Raw genomic sequence first — 16,567 nt, 5'->3', positions numbered from 1 at the left:
TGGTTTGCCTCTCTCGGCTTCCCTCAATGAACCCTGGGAATGGTAGTTTTGCTCAGGCTTCACTGCCCAAAGTATTCTGCAAGCAGAAAATGCAGTTTTAAAGGGGAAGAAGAAGAAAGACCCCTTGCCATTAAAGTCATTACATTTCATTGCCATATGATGTAGTGACGGTCACTAGCTTAAGTGGCTTTTAAAATGCATTAGAAAAATTAATGGAGAATAGGTCTCTCCATAGCTAGGAATTCCACTACCGAGGAATTGGCACAGCCAAAAATGGAACCCCCATTTTCCAAGACAGTTTACCTCTGATTTCCTCTGCTGTGGCCCCCAGCATGTAGAAATTATTTCTCTGAGATACACCAAACCCTATTATTTATTTCTTACTTATTTACAGCATCTTTACCCCACTCTTCGACCAAAAAAAGGCTCCCAGAGTGGATTACAAAGATTATTGTTTATTTACCATCAGATAATATATATTAATTTAGGCCGGACGTTCAAAGCAAAACTAACCATTTGGGTTCATTGGGTTTTAAGGCTCTTGCTGCTGTCGTGTGTTTGTTTTACTAGATGTCATTTAAGCTTATGCGTTTCAGTGACTGGATGTCACATCACATATTTTTCATAGTGAGGTGACTCATAAATAAATTTCCAGCTGTTGGGGATGTGAAAGGGGGGAGGGGGGAGAGAAGAAGAAAGGCACGAGCCTTCACAGATGTCAGGAAACACTTTTCTTGTAAGTGTGATTAAAATAAAAGTTGTTTTTTTAAAGCCCAATGTGTTGCGAGCAGAAACTTTTATCCAAGGGCAATTATAAAAAAAACAACTTATAGGTCTGTTTGTTTATTGATATCCAAACTGTGGCCGTAATGCACAACTACAGTCTATTACGGGAACGCAACAGTTTTTAATCTTGCATCCCAGCTTGTCTGCCAAGGAACTCCTGCACATCTGCCATGGAGCCCCTGTGCAGAGGATTCTGGGATATATTCTAGGGCACACTCTTGATTCATGCAGGCCACTGCTAACCTATGAGAACCAAGACTGTACCCTGGGATGAACCCACCCAACGTTCCCCTGTGGTTTACACGTCGCTGAGTAAGAGCAGTATTGGTGGGCAAAAAGTATTTCAGGGAATTTTGTTCATCGTTACCCATCTTCCCTTTGAGGAAGCCCTGACAGGCGTTGAAGGAAAATCGGGGTTCCCCAGACAAGTTCTGGTTCCAGGACTTGGGCGGGGTTGGGGGAGCTTGGCCACAATTCTCTCAGTGAGCCTCCCCCCCCCAATGCTGTTTTCCCATCTGTTTGCCCGTTCCCTCTGGGCCTCAGGTGTATCACCTCCCAGAGAGAGAGAGGAAGACAGAGGACAAGGTATGCCAAGGTGACACTCCCTTTGCCTCTTTCTTGTCACTGCCTACATGTGAGGAGAGACAGGAAGCACCCAGATGGAGGAGCAGCACCAGAGCCAGGGGTGGCACTGGGCCCCCAGTTGGGGCAAAGGCCTCAGCAGCTACCCAGTGGTGCTGACTCTTGACACCATCCCAGCCCTGCCCGGAGCAGAGCTTGACTAATGCCGTACCGCAAATTAAACATCCAGTATATTATATAGTAAAGATTAAAACCAATACAGACGCATCTAGGAAGAGTTCGGGAAGTGATCATACCTCCCCTCTCCTCCCCCAGCAATTGCTCACATCTCATAACAGGCTTGGGGGTGGGGGCTTTCCTGCCCTTAAGAACCATGCGCTTCCAATTTATATCTTGACCAATTTATCTTTTTCTTCCTCCCGTAACAACAGTGTAACCCACTGTGAGCCTCTGGACACGGAGTGAGCTAAAAACGGAAATGGTTTCATTGAGAAATACATCCATACCAAGATGTCACACATCACAGAAGCTGCACTGGGAGGTATATTTTGCCCACCTGGCGAGCTGCAAGGGTGCTTTGTTTGTTTGTTTGTTTGTTTGTTTAAAGGCAACCTTATCAGGCACTAAACAGTAAAAGCATAGAAGCAACATAGTACCACCTTGTCGGACATGAAGCTGTCCCCCAAGGAAGTCAACCCATTTGTAGGCAGGCAGAGTGGAAGCCCCAGAAAAGGAAGATTAAAAGTTTGGAGCAGTGCAAGCAAAGTTTCATTTTAACACTTCGTTGTGGACATTTTGTTACTGTTGCTTCAGAATACAATCCTCTGTGTTGGTATCTATTTTCTTTCTTTTCTTTTCCCTGATGGTGGTGTGTTGCTGAAACACCCGGAGCGCGAGGCAGAGGGGTGGGGTGGGGGGTCTTTTTCTCTGATTGCAAACCCTTGAAGGGTGGGCAGGAAATGAAGCAGCTTTAATGCATTTAGACTTTCAACACATTAGGAGCGGGTTGGTTACAGCATCAAAGTGACAATCTCTGTCTGGTGCCTGAGAGAAAGGAGAGCAAGGGAGGATGAGAGAAAAAGTGTGTGTGTGTGTGTGTGTGTGTGTGTGTGAGAGAGAGAGAGAGAGAGAGAGAGAGAGAGAGAATATCAAGAGACCGCCCTATAAAAAGTGTGAGAAAGAAACAAAGAAGTAGAAAGAAAGTGTGTGTGTGTGCATGAGAGAAATGAAAGAAACTGTAGGCCATTTCACATGTATTTTGCCAGTTATACCCATGTCCATCATTCATAAATACTGTGTGCATTTTGTGCGTAAGAATGGGGTTCTATCTTGTGTAAAAAGTACTGTATGTTGGATTAGATTATCTTTAAGGTCCCTTCGAAATCTATGATTCTAAGTATCCCCGATTTAGACAGAGAGAGAGAGAGAAGGAAGCTATAAGAACGAACACAAAAGGAGCATTACAAATAACGTAATGGGATGTCAGCCCTGCCTTGAAGGATCTCACCAAAAATCTATCTAGTTTCCAACAGTGGCCAGCAAGATGCCTCTGGGAAGCTCAGAAGCTGCCTGTGAGGCCTGTCTGGTGTTTGCCCCAGCAATCGGGATATAGTCACAATAGAGGATCCATTCAGTGATCATGGCTAATAGATATAGATATATCCATGAATTTCACTAATTCTTTTTTTTTTAAGCCAGCTACCGATGATCACTACATCCTGTAGCCATGAAAAGAGAGAAAGAGAAAGAAAAAAGACAACGCAAAAGAGCAGAAAAACCAACAATCGCAAATTGCAGTGGAGACACAAAGCAGGAGGGGAAAGAAAGACAAGATAAAAAGGAAAGAGAGACAGACAGACAGACATTGCACAACTTGATCCTTTGTAACCTCCTAACCTAAAGTAATTCCCAGAGTTCAGCTGGGGTCACACACAAGTAACTGTGTGCACAGGATTGCAACTCAATGTAGAAAATGCTTCTTTGTTGATGGACAAACTACATGAACTTGAATGGATGAAGAAAAACATGCAGCAGAGGCTGGCAGCTCCAATGTCAGTGGGGCGGTGAATCCACTTCGAATTTCAGTCAGAACCAGTCAGAATTCTAAAGGAGCTAACCTATGGCTGCTAGACAGCAGCTGGATGGCCGTAGGATTATTCAGTTTTCAGGAGCCGACCTCAGAGCCTGTACTCCAAGGTCAGTTCCCAGAAAACCACCTCCCTGCTCCCTCCCCCGCCGCCTCGTAGTCCCGGATCGTCCTGGGCTCGGCACTCGTAAGAGCTTGGTGAAGCAGGGGAAAGGGGGCGTTCCCAGGGGCAGGGACCTCAGAAGGGCCTGTACGACACTTCTGACGCATCATCCGGCCTCCCCCCCAGCCCCGCTCTGAAGCGCTGCAGCGACACAGCCAAAATCAGCCGTCTAGCCGCAAATGCAGGGGGACCAGAGCATGGAGGCGAAGATCCCCTCCATGCTCCGCTCTCCTTGCATTGGATAGGCAGTCACCTCTGAGTTCGGAGGCGGCCGCCTATCCCCATAGGCTTGCGCCCCCCAAGTTCTAACTGGGTCTGACTGAAACCTGGAGCAGATTCACCGCCCCACTGACATCAGAGCCACCAGCTTCCTCTGAAATCATTGGAGACCATGCAAGCACGCTTTACTATTTGAAGGACTATCCACTATCCTAGTGTGGTTTCAGAAGAAGGGAGAGCAGCCAGGGGCCTGGAAGCTGACCATCATCCAGTTAACACCTGGACTGCGGACTGAGCAGGCAGGGCACACAGGTGGTCTCCTGGTCATAGTGTTTCCCCAGCATGGTGGGATGTATTGTATTTCTATTTCAGTTATAGCAGCTATTTCTACATTTGCAACCATACATATAAATTAGCTTATGCAAATTTTATGTGACTCTGCACCCTCTGGTGATCCATTTCTTCTTTGTTGGCAATGTGTTACTGGCCACCCTACAAGCAAACCAGGGCTCTGGCCTCTTTCATAGTAGGAGAGAGAATACTGGCAGGTGTGAAGACACATAAAAGGGTCTGCAGGAGTGAGAAATATTTTTTTCTTTATAGCAAGTAAAGGTAGAGGAGCCCTGACCTAGCTATCTGGTTGTTTTTATGTATGTTTCGAGCACCTGGCCCAGACATTCAAGGCGTGTGGCTGTTCACACTGGCCTCCACATAGCCACATGGTACTGATGGCAGAATTCCAGGGGGTGGACTAGATGACCTGTCTGACTCTAACATTCATGATTCCATGTGCTGGATGCACATATGGCTTCTTTCCCATCGCCATATCAGGACAGACCAGCCAAAGAGGGCTCTGTTTTTTCTGGAATCATCTCAACACCTCCAGTTCATCATCAAGCAACCAATCTGAAACCACGTAAAACAGAGGTTGTAGGTGAAGGCATACTGCCAATTCCTCGAGCCTCCTGGTCCTGCTACCTCACTACCACTGCCCCAAGCTTTCTGGCTATGGATCTTTCACCTTGTAATCTTGCAACACAGAGATTTGGGGTGGGGGGCATTGTTGATTACAACTTTTCATGAGATCCACGTTTGACCGAAAGAGAAAGAAAAATTAAGATTTTGTTCCTTTCCCTTTGGGGGAGTGGCTGGACGCTGCTTTTGCACAATCCCCCATTCATTTCAATGGGGCTTGCACAGAGGAATTTCCTGATATGAATTATGCCCTCCTGTTCTCATATTTTGTGCCTCTACTGCAACAGCTTGAAGCTTTAAACTTTTGTTTTGTTTCCCCCCAAAAAAATTCCAAGATCAAATTCCGAAGTGGTAATGCTTTTCCTGAACCGTCCCATATCTAGCTGCAAGTGAGGGGTTGCATTCTCCCACTTGAGGGTGGGGTGGGGAAGAAACTACCCCTGCACTTAGAAAAGCACCACATTAGAAAGAAGGCAAGGATGAACCCTTCTCCCCGAGATGCTAGTTTTCTATATATAGCGGGGGGGAGTTAATAGTAGAATATTCAAACAGGCAAACCACTCACCCACCCACCTGCAGCAAGAAGTGGGACCATGCAGGAAAAGTTTTCTCAATTGATTTTGCTGGATGTGTCAACTGGGCCTTCCTTATATGTGTGCCGATATCATTAGCTACTACTAATGCTGAGTAGCCCACCCATCTCCTGTCTCTTGAGTTGTCTCTTCCACCAAACCCACATCCTGCCACCTCCCATCCAGGTAATTTCTGCCAAGTTGGCAATGAGGAAAGATAAAGCCATAGATGGGGGGAAAGGGGGAGGGCAAAATGGAAGGAACTCATTCTTAAATCTGAAAAGGAATGTGGCATGATGTCTCAGAAGGGACTCATGAATGGAAATGCAAACTGTACGATGTTTAACAACGGAATCCTTTACCAATGAGTTTCATTTCTTCAAATTTCCTTGCCCTCCCCAAGATATTACTTTCAGAAATCAGAAATGAAAAACTTTCAGAACTGTTATTACTGCTGCCCGCCGCCCACCACAAATTTATGTATTTCGAAAAATGACTTCACAAATTTGAGAGGCAACATTCTGCTATTTGTGCAGACACAGAAGAGCTGGCAATTGTAACGGACAGTTGTATTTACAATTGTAATTAATCTTAGTTGATTAATTACTTCATTATTTATATTTATTAGTTGCCAGTTCACATAGTCTTCTATTCATACAGGTTTTAATTGATCGATGAATTAATTGATACAATCTGCATATATTTGTGTATGAAGCAATTGTTTGCAAGAAAAAAGCATATTTCATTGCTAAGATTATTCACGCGTGTGTCACAGCTGGTGCCATCTCAGCAGAGGCATTTCCGACAATGAAAAGGAATGCTTCTTCTAAGATGGCACCTGTTGCTTGCAGGGTTGTTGTTTGTAAAGTGCTTGTAATATATATATATATATATATATATATATATACACACACACACACATATACATGCACGCACGCACGCACGCACGCATATGCTGCCCAATTTATCAGGGATCCTATTTTATTTAGGGGGAAAATGATACTGATGAATTTAACTGATCAACTGACTAAACATTGCGCCCCTAATCATTATCCTCATGAAGAGTGTTGGGTGACTGAAGTTTGCCTAGCAGATAATTTCTCTAGAACATGCTGGGGCTTAAACTTGCCATGAAAGCCACACACTCTGATCTGGGAGCCTGCCTTCTAACCCAAAATTTGTAGGGATGGGACTAGCAGTAGTTATTTACTAGTGAGAGAAAATGTACTCTACACATGTGCAGAGGCATTTTCTTTATTATTTTTCATGGTCTAAGATGGCATGTCACACTCAAAATAAGCCCTTTCTGAACTTTCATTTGAGCCAAGCCTCAGTAGAGATTAATTGCCACCCCCAAAACCTCACAGGAAATACAGTGTGTCCATTAAAAAAAAAAAAATCCCTCTCTTCAGCACAAGTCCTCTCAGATGGCTAATAAAAATTCAGAAATATAAAACAGTAAAATCAAATTAATAGCTGTATAACAACAATGCAGCAGACATGAAAAAAGCAACACACAGTGGCCAGGAGTATAAAAGGACTAGGGAAATAAAAGGGCCTTTTTTCCTGTCCCTCAAAAGATATCAGAGTGTGGTCCATGCAAGCCTCACTGGTGAGGGCATTTCAAAGGCAGGGGCCACAGCTGAAACTGCAGCTTCTAAGGTTACCACTCGCTTAACCTCTGAGGGATGAGACAACCGGAAAACGTTCTCAGAGTCAGAAGGCTGTTTTACTATACGAGCAGGTTCACATGGAAGAAGGTACTCGGGTCCTAAGCTATGTAGGGCTTTAAATGTAAGCATCAGCACTTTGAATTGTGCTTGGGAATGGTCTGGCAGCCAGTGAAGCTGCCACCGAACCCACAGGTCCCATTCAATAACCTCACTGCAGTATTTTGGACTCACTGAAGTTCCCGAGTAGTCTTCAGAGCCCCCCCACCCCCGAACCCAACAAACAGAAAAGGTCAGCTTGGCTCTAGGGCAAAAATGTGTTGACGTGTTCATTTGTAATCACAGCCTTGGGACTATGTTTTGGACAAAGGCAGGTAAGAAATGGAAATATGTAAAGCGAATAATAGGATGATGATTTAGGGTGCAATCCTATGCGTGCTTAGACAGAAAAAAAGTCCTACAACTCCAAGAATTCCCCAGCCTGCTGTGGTGGCTGGGGAATGCTGGGAGTTGTAGGCCTTCTTCCTGTCTAAACATGCATCGGATCACACCCTTAAGCACCATATTTCCCCCACCTTCCCCATCACTATCTTCCAAGTAAGCAAAAAGTTGTGTTTGAAGGGGGACAGTATTTGAGGGAGTGTCTTACTTTTGTGGTTTTCTCTTCCTTTACACTCTTACTCTCTCACTCACACGCACACACCCTGTGGAAGAGATGTCCCCCTCTTATACCACTACCACCCCACAAAGAGCATCACATTGACTGGAGTCATAGGAGGAAATCCCACACTTTCTAGGGCCAGCTCTACCATTAAGCAGAGTAAGGCCCGAAGCAGCCAGTTTGGAAAGTCACAAAAGTCAGTCAACTGTTAGTTATTTAACTTATTATTGCTGTATTTTTACTGTTTCGGTAGGGGGGGGGGGAGGCGCTTACGGGATTTCCTGCCTCAGGTGCCAAAATAACTTGACAGGCCTTGGGTACTATGCACTCTTGACTCCGTGGATCGAGGCCATTCGTTGCTGAGCTGCAGGCAGCAAAATGTCTTAGGCTGGTCCTCCTCCCAGCAACCTTCTGTGCATTGTGGAGAGATGAAACCCTGACAGGGACTTCAGCAACTACTTGGGCAGGGTTAGGCAACCTGGTGCCCTCCAGATGTTTTAGACTACAACTCCCATCAGCCCAAGTCAGCATGGCCAATAGAAAGGGATTTGTGGGAGTTGTAGTTCAAAACTTCTGAAGGGCACCAGGTTGCCTACCCCTGTACTAGAGTAACATTCAGGCTGGCCAAAGACGTTTTCCTGCCTGTGGCAAAAGACAAGATTGTGTCTCCCTCCACCCCCAATTCCATGTAAAAAAAGCCAACTGGACAGATAGTTGAACCTTAGTCCGACATTGGTGCGGGGACAGTATCTTCCACCGCAACTGAGGGCAGCAGACTAGCTTAGGGGGCAATCTTGTCCTCCAACATCTTGCTGCTGTTCCCCGTCCCCCAGCAACTGCTGCCTGAGGCAGCTGCCTCACTCTGCCTAATGGCAGGGCTGGCCCTGTCTCCCCCAATGAAATTAACCTACATTTGCACATATTGTAATCCGCCCAGAAAACATTAGTTATTGGTAGAGTAGAAAGGTAATAAATAAATGAATATTCATAGCTCCCTTTAGCTTCTCTTCTCCCCGCCTCCCCCCCGCCAATCTCCCCATTGTCACTGCCACCATTGAACCTTACGTCTAAGGGCTAAAACTACAGGTGACATGAGAGATCATGTGATTGCATCTCCTGACAGTCCCTCCCCCCTTTTTAGGGACTAGGGCAGTTAGGGTTGCCACTTACGCATCATCAAAAAAGAGGACAGAAAAGGACAGAGATCTGCAGAAAACATGCACATGCTAATTTATATGTGTACATGCAAATTTAGAAAAATGTTCTATAAATTAAAGAGAAATACAATGCATCTCAACGTAGTGGGGAAGACTCTGGCCAGGTGACCCTTGCATCTGCTCAGTCTGCTGGCCAGGGGCTTGCTGTGAACTGGCAGCTTCAAGGCCCCCTGCAGCCTGCTCTCCCTCCTGGCGGTTCTTTACCCTTAAATTGACGTGGACTGGGCAGCCCTGCAAACAGAGGACACCTTCAAATAGAGGATGGTCCTCCATAAAGTAGGGCACCTGGTCACTCAAAGGGAAATAATTGAGAAGGAAGAGGGAGATCTGAATGAACAAACAGCAGCCAGGAAAATGGGTGGAGGGGTGGGGAGAGAGAAACACCTTTCCCAGTGCTGCCACCCTGATCCAGATTGCCTAAAAGCAGAAGGGAAAAGGTAAGAAAAAGGCCATCAGGCGTTTCAGCCCCTCACTGAGGTGTAAACCTTATCTGGGCTATACCACTTCAGACTGCAGGTGGGTGCTCACATAATGGAATGCTCCCCACTACAAAACATGCCCCCAACATAGAAAACTAGCATATCAGGGAGAAGGCCAGACTAGAGCTCTTCACCTTGATATGCTAGTTTTCCATATGCAGGACATTTCTGGTTTGTATGGAAGAGCATTGATCATGTGAGTCCCCACCCACAGTCTGAAATGGTATAGCCCAGGTTTAGCATGTCCGTTGGAAGAGGTCTCAGATTGCAAGCTCCTTGGGGCAGGGACCTAATCTTTTTTGTGCATGTTACTCCATAAAGTACAATTTTATATTAAATAATAATAATAATAATAATAATAATAATAATACCACCTTCTGTACGCAGGTAGGTGCAAAATGCATGCACCTTCCATCAAGGAAGCACATATCTCAATCTTGGTGCATGCCACTCAAGAAGCAATAACTCAGAAAGGATGACACCCGCAGTTCTGAGTATTTCCATAAAGAGACTTTTACACAGAGCCGACCACAGCTGTTTTGTTGCCTGAGGCAGGGCAGCAAATGGCATCCCCCTGCCCCTCAACAAGTCAAGCTACACAGTACCCAAGGCCAGTCAGTTTATTTTGGCACCTCAGGAAGAAAATCCCACGAGTGCCCTCTTTCCTCCCCCTGGCCGTTAAAATACAAGAATAATAAATTAAGGGCACAATCCTATGCATGCTTAGACAGAAAAAAAGTCCCATAGCTTCCAGCATTCCCAGCCAGCATGGCTGGCTGGGGTATGCTGGGAGTTGTAGGGCTTTTTTTTGTCTGAACATGCATTGGCTTGCGCCCCATTAACGATGGGGTGCCCTTTCTCAACACCTGGAAATCAGCTGCCTGACAGGACCACCTCACTCTGCCCAACGGTAGGACTGGCCCCTTCATATGTGCCTGTCAGTCTTGACATCTGTATTTGGTATTCTATATATGTAATTTGTACCATCCCGGTACAAAATGTGAGGCGAGAGCTAGCCCTCGGTTAGAACAAGAGGCAGACGTGGAGCCCGCTGTTACCTATCTGCTGAACTTGAATTAAGGAGCCGTGTGAACATGTCCAGGGCTGGGAACATGGCTTTGCAGGGAGCGTGACCTTAAAAGGCCTGGTATGCAGGAGGCTGAAAGGGCACCTCTACACCAGCCTAAAATCCTGCATTTAAAATGGGGCTTTCTGCTTCCATTTGAACGCAGGTTCACGACTCCCTTTTTCACGCGCTTCCTTTTCCCTACCCCTTTCCCCCTCCTTCTCCCCGTATCTGAGCCTTCCATTAACTTTCCTTGATCTCGCTCCTCTTCTTGGTGCTTTTCCTCTTTTCATGGAGGGAACTCAAGCGGAACACACCAGGGTAATTTGATCGCTCATGATCTGCGATTTATTTAAAAACGGAACAAAGGGCATTTGGTGCAGGAGACGCCTTGGATGATCGCTGTGGCATGTAAAGAGCCAGCAAACTTCTGTGAAGAAGCAATCTCAGTACCAGAATAAAACCTCAGTGTGAAGGAGCCCAAAGAGGAAGAAAGGATTTGGGGTTCAGCTGCAGCCTGTGTGGCTGTGACCCATATCATTTACTGTCATCTACCGGGGACCTTGCCTGTGGATGAAGCTTTGCATCCATTCAATTCTTTTCTTCTAACCATGACTGACTGACACAGAACTCAAACCAAGCCCTTGCACAAGAAGCGGTGTGTGTGTGTGGTGATGGTGGTGGGGGGTAGTACAAAGGAAAGGGTGGGATGTAAAGCTCTTCTACTCTGTTCCCCACCCTGCCCCCCAAACCTTGGCAAGATTGTGACTGTGGGGGGACAACTCCTCGGGTGATATGTGCATGGAGGAGTCTCCTGTACTGTATTGCTGGTGCCTGGGGATTTCCAGCTAGAATGAAAAAAATGCCTCATCACCTTACCCAGTATCCACAGGAACTTGAGCAGAAATGAATAGAGAAAGGTGGAAAATAAAAGTGGGGGTGGGGAGAAGAGGCGGAGGTGCTGATGATGGTTAATAAAAACGATTTGCTGACCTGACAGTGAACAGCCTGGGGGAGATATGTGGAAAGGAGAGAGGTGTGTGTGTGTGTGCGCGCGCACGCATATTAGCATGTGCTAATATGTTCAATGCGTAATTTCTAGAAAAAGGGATGCTGAGCTGCGAGAAATTCTAGATACTCCACACTCTCATCTCGGAGGGCTTTCCACTATCCCTGATATGTGGGAACTCTCTGTAGTTACTCAGTGGTGAAAGAAAGACCCTCTGTACTTGCTCAGGGACACTTTATTTTTACTCCATACATTCCAAGATTAAGGGCTGACTCGTTTAAAACAAGATGCCAAGGCTGAGCTCTCGCACAAATGCAGTTCTGTCTCTCCATAACAGAGCGACTGTAGATAAAATTATCACAAGCACAGTCATTTTCTTTGTTTAAAAGATGTATATTCCCTTCTTCTGTGTAAAAACAAGGCAGCCCATGAGAGACATTTTTAAAATCCCTGTTCTGTCCCCATCTGAAAAGCCAGGGGGTGTATTCACACATGACATTCAATTTTGCTTTTGCTGGCTCTGCCATAGGGACAGCATTGGCTAGTAGCATGCACAGCCAAGTTTTAAAACAACTCTCTTGCACTGACAAATAGGTGCCCACAAACACCGTAAGACAGAGTCACCGTGGCACATTTCATGCCAAGTGGGGAAATGGAACAACTAGAGCTGTAAACTAGGATTCGGTGAGTTTGACCCCGGGCCAGTCCTGTCTCCTCACATACCAGCTCTTTCCATCCTATTTAAAGTTCCTTGAAATGTCTGTAAGCTATATCATCTGCTCTGAGCCATTTGGAGGAAGGGCAGGATACAAAAGTCAAAATAACTTAAAACAAATAAAGGATAAATAACTGCAAAACTATGCATAACCTACTACTTCTTTAAAAAAAAAACTGATTAGGTCGGGATGAGTAACTGCCAAATTTTAATAGAGACTGCACTTGTAAAGAAAAAGTGTTTTCAAGGTATAAGAAACGTATTATAGTGTTACTTCTCTGCTTTGTGCATAATATGTTTATTAGTCTCTAATTTACTTATTACATTTATATCCCACCTGTCTTCCATCATGGAACTCAAGGTGGCTACATGCGGTTCCCAGGTGGCCTCCCCTCCAAGCACTGACCAGACCCAGACCTGCTTAGCTTCAGAAAGGTGGCTGCCTCATGTGCCTTCAGACTATGCCCTGGACCACAATGTCTCCGTATTCACAATGCTATGCCTAATCTCAGGTGCTCCACAACAAGAATGCCTTTAATAGGGCTTAGTGACTCATACATGCCAATTTGATAGGTAAAATTTGTTCTCCACATGCACACATGCGTGCGTGCACACACACACACACACACACACACACAGCTGTGTGGACAAGCAAGTGGCCCGGGAGAACACAGACCTAGAGTGTTTCGTAAGTAACAACAACAACATCTCGTCCGAACATGTGAATCTTCAGTGCAATGACAGCAGGGCTGCCGACCCATTAAAACATTTTTAATTGATTAATCTGCCTTTTAGCTCATTTACAGTACAATCCTATATATTTCTACTCAGAAATAAGTCCTATTCAGTTTAATGGGGCTTACTTCCGCTTTAGGGTTGCGGCCTCAGTTGCTTGCAATCAGTGGGTTTCCATATTACCAAGACATCCTTTGTTTTTTTTAAAAGGCCTTTTCAGATATTGAAAAAGTGTAAGATAACACACAGTTGAAGTAACAGAAGCTGCTACTTATTGTTAGAAGGTAAGGCCATATTTAGTATTTTCTGCATGAGCCCATATTTCATATTTTCTTTTTAATTCCCTCTTACAGTAACACACCAGAACCAAAATAGCCTCATGGAGAAATGCATAAACAAAAAGTGCCTGACTCTTAGCCACACCCATTAAAATGGGCCTCCACTTATTAATCAGTTAAAGCTCCCCCGCCCTTTAAATTTGTGTAAAGGTGATCAGAAAGCGGAAGGACAAACCTGTCATTAGAACTTAACCTGTCAGATCAAAAAACTAAAGCATTAATTGGTTAATTTACTGGTTAAACTGATACAAAGTTGCACCCCTCTTACAAAGATAGAAAGTGGAAGCACACCATTTAAAACACACACTACACTGAATAGACATTCCAAGTAATGTAGCTTTTACATTAGTTTTAAGAGGGGAGGTTTTGGTGGTGGTGGTGGTGGTGTGTGTGTGTGTGTGTATGAGAGAGAGAGAGAGAGACAGACAGAGAGAGAGACAGAGAGAGAGACAGAGAGACCTTTGTAAACAGGAAAAAGAAAAGAAAAAGGCCTTCACTATGAAGAGACAACCATACTCAATTCGCTGAGAGCCAAATTCTGATCCAGTTAGAACCTCCCCTTCTGCTTGCACCATTTGTTTTAAGGGCCAACATCCAACCAAGAGTCGTACACTGTCATACCTCAGTCACTTCTCTAGAGCATCAGCCTCCTCCCAAACATGAATCTACCCTGGTAGCCCAGACACATCCTTGGAAACCTCCTGCTTTTTATTTTCTCTGCTCTAACTTCTTATGCAGGGAAGCAGACTCAGTGTTATAAGACAAGGCCCTCTTTAACTCCATAACCTTCACAACCCAAGACTGCCTTAGAGCCAGAGTCCCCAAGGCTGAGCTGCAGAATTTTCAGTATTGCACCTCAGCCCTGGGATGGGTGGTGGTGGTGGTGGTGGTGGTGGAGGAGGAGAAAACAGAGATAGGACCTCTGAGCATGTGCAGAGCACCTTGTTGCACTGCCGAGAAGCACAGGCTTCCCAGACATCCAGGGTTAGGAAGAAGGGGCTCCAGGGTAGGGCATGTGAGAGTCAGATCTAAAGGCTCGCACACAGAGGCAGGCGCTGGTATTATTCCAGAAACAGGTGACTCAAGATGAGGAGCAACATTTCCGAATGCCCCAAGCAAGGTCATCTCTTAAACCATGTGCTTCGACTTGTGCACCCTTGGCAAGGGCCAACCCAAGCTAATTTGCTGCCAAAGGCAGAACTGCAAATGATATTCACACGCGCACAGCCCCATCCCAGCCAAGGTGCATAGAACCCAAGCTCCTCTCCCCCTCCCTGGAAGCAAAAAGAGAAGAAGAAGAAGAAATTTAACAATGATCTATTTGACTCCCAAAATCAGCCAGCCGAAGAGGCACCACATTCTGCCAAATGGCAGGGCCGGTCCAGTTCCTTGGCAGTTCCTCCTGCCCTGCCTGTGCCCATCCCTCTCTGGGCACAAACTTCAGGGCCGGAGTGGGGAACCTGTGCCTCCCCAGATGCTGTCGGACTCCAGCTCCCATCAGCCCCAGCCAGCATGGCCAAGGGCAATGGGAATTGTCTGCCAACAACATCGGGAGGGCCACAGGTGGCCCACCAGAAACCCCAGACAGCTTCCTAAACAACAGGCGGCGACCCCTCTTCTCTTTGCAAACCCAGGGGGTAAAATCCAACAGAAGTCCTACTTAGAGTAGACCGCATTAAAATGAAGGGGGCTGAAGTTAGTCACGACTAATTTAGGCTCTATTCGTGTCAGTAGATCTACTCTACGTAGGATCGACGTTGGATTTTACCCAGGGTGCCCTCGAGGGGAGATTCCCTGCCTTTCCTAGCCAACTCTCCAGCCTCCTCTTCCCGGCGGGCTTCGTCCGGGCCAGACCGAAAGTCTCCTGGGCCACGATCCCGCTGCTCCTTCCCTCTCCTCGTCCTGGATTCCTCTCCCCACGCACACTGCCCGCACGCCGCCGGCCCCTCCGCCCCAGCAGCCGGCCCCGCGCGGGTGCGCGCCCGGGGGACTTCTCCGCCGACGCGCGCCTCGGCCCGGCTCACCTGCCCTGCTTGGTGATGATCATTTCCGTCTGGTGCTTGTGGAACTTGGCCCAGAGGGGGTAGTTGTTGAGGACCACCTGGATCTTCCCGGAGACCTGGTAGCCCGGCACCGAGTAGAGGGGCCCCCGCGGGAACACGTGCTGGACGGCGGCCGAGTAGCAGCCTTCTCCGCCGGGCGCGCTGGGGTACAGCTCCCCGGCGCTCGGGTAGAGCTCGCCGGCTGGCAGCGAGTAGCCGGGATTCCCCGGAGGGCCGGCCGAGGGGGGCGCGGGGACGGGCGGCGGCGGCCGGTAGGAAGACGCGCAGCTGCTCACGGCCGGCCCCAGAAACCTGCCCGACGGCGCCGGGCTGCTCAGCCCAAACCCCCCCTGCACCATCGGTCCGCCGTAGGTCAGCCCCAAGTTGCAGCCGCCCTCCTGCATGGGCGGCTCGGGGAAGTAGAACCGCTCCTGGTGGACGCCGGGCTTCGCCTCGGCCGCGTCTTTGGTCGTCGCTCCCTGGAGGTCTGGCGGCTCCTTGGCGAAACTTTGGCTCTCTGCCCCGTTCAGCATGGTGAGGGCAGCGGCGGTGGGATTGGTGGCTCCTCCGGTGATTGAATCCAAAGCGCCCATTGAAGAAAGGCGAGAGGGAGGTGTTCGGAGCCGGGGGGGGGGGAGCAGGAGGGAGTTGGAGGCAAAGCCGAGGCGGGGTGGGAAAGCGGGGGGAGGAAGGCGAAAGTCCGGAGGAGAGGCTGGAGCCCTCAGAGGCTCATCGGGACTGCAAAAGGGGGACACCCCCCGGGCGCGCCCCCTCGTCCCCCTCCACCAGCCCTGCCTGGTCAATTTCAACAGCCGCCTGCCTGCTTAACCTCGGTCCTTCGCGCAGGGCGCTTAGTCAGTTTCACTCGCCGCTCTTCCGAGAAGCCGAGCTTTCCCCGGCATGGTTATGGAGGAAACCTCGGCAGAAGTTCTTCCAAGTCTGTTTGTTTGCTGCGCGGTTGCTGTCGTTGTTGTTTACGTTTAAAGATCCGGTTGGCTGTGGCAGCTGATGGGTCCGGAGAGATCGCAGCTGCTAACGCCGGATTTCGTCCCTACTTTCCCAAAGGATCTGCGCGGGTTTCCCTGCACGGTACTCGTCGTTGCTACTCGGCCGCGCCATCCTCAGCGCCTCCGAAAAGTGCTCTCTCGACCTGTCTCCTATTAAAAGAACAGCTCTCGCGTCGGCTTCTCTTCCATTGGCCGGCTAGAGTTTGCAAGACACGCCCCCCCCCCCTTTTGCTCTGCCTCTGCAA

The 16,567-nt window shown here is 47.6% G+C and overlaps 1 protein-coding gene across 1 annotated transcript in view; it reads right to left on the bottom strand.

Moving 5' to 3' along the window:
• Window positions 1-16,089, bottom strand: part of TBX21 (T-box transcription factor 21) — a 64,501-nt gene extending 48,412 nt beyond the window's left edge. Inside the window, exon 1 of the mRNA XM_084808262.1 lies at window positions 15,298-16,089. Coding sequence (XP_084664388.1) covers window positions 15,298-15,908 — 611 coding nt within the window. The 5' untranslated portion in view covers window positions 15,909-16,089. The remainder of the gene's footprint in view (window positions 1-15,297) is intronic.
• Between the last annotated feature and the right edge of the window lie 478 nt (window positions 16,090-16,567).

Source organism: Heloderma suspectum, chromosome 6 (assembly GCF_057233095.1).
Source record: "Heloderma suspectum isolate Gila_16-S chromosome 6, 16-S_ref, whole genome shotgun sequence".
Lineage (NCBI taxonomy): Eukaryota > Metazoa > Chordata > Lepidosauria > Squamata > Helodermatidae > Heloderma > Heloderma suspectum.
The sequence above is the reverse complement of the archived record's forward strand: the minus strand, read 5'-3'. Positions and strand labels throughout refer to the sequence as shown.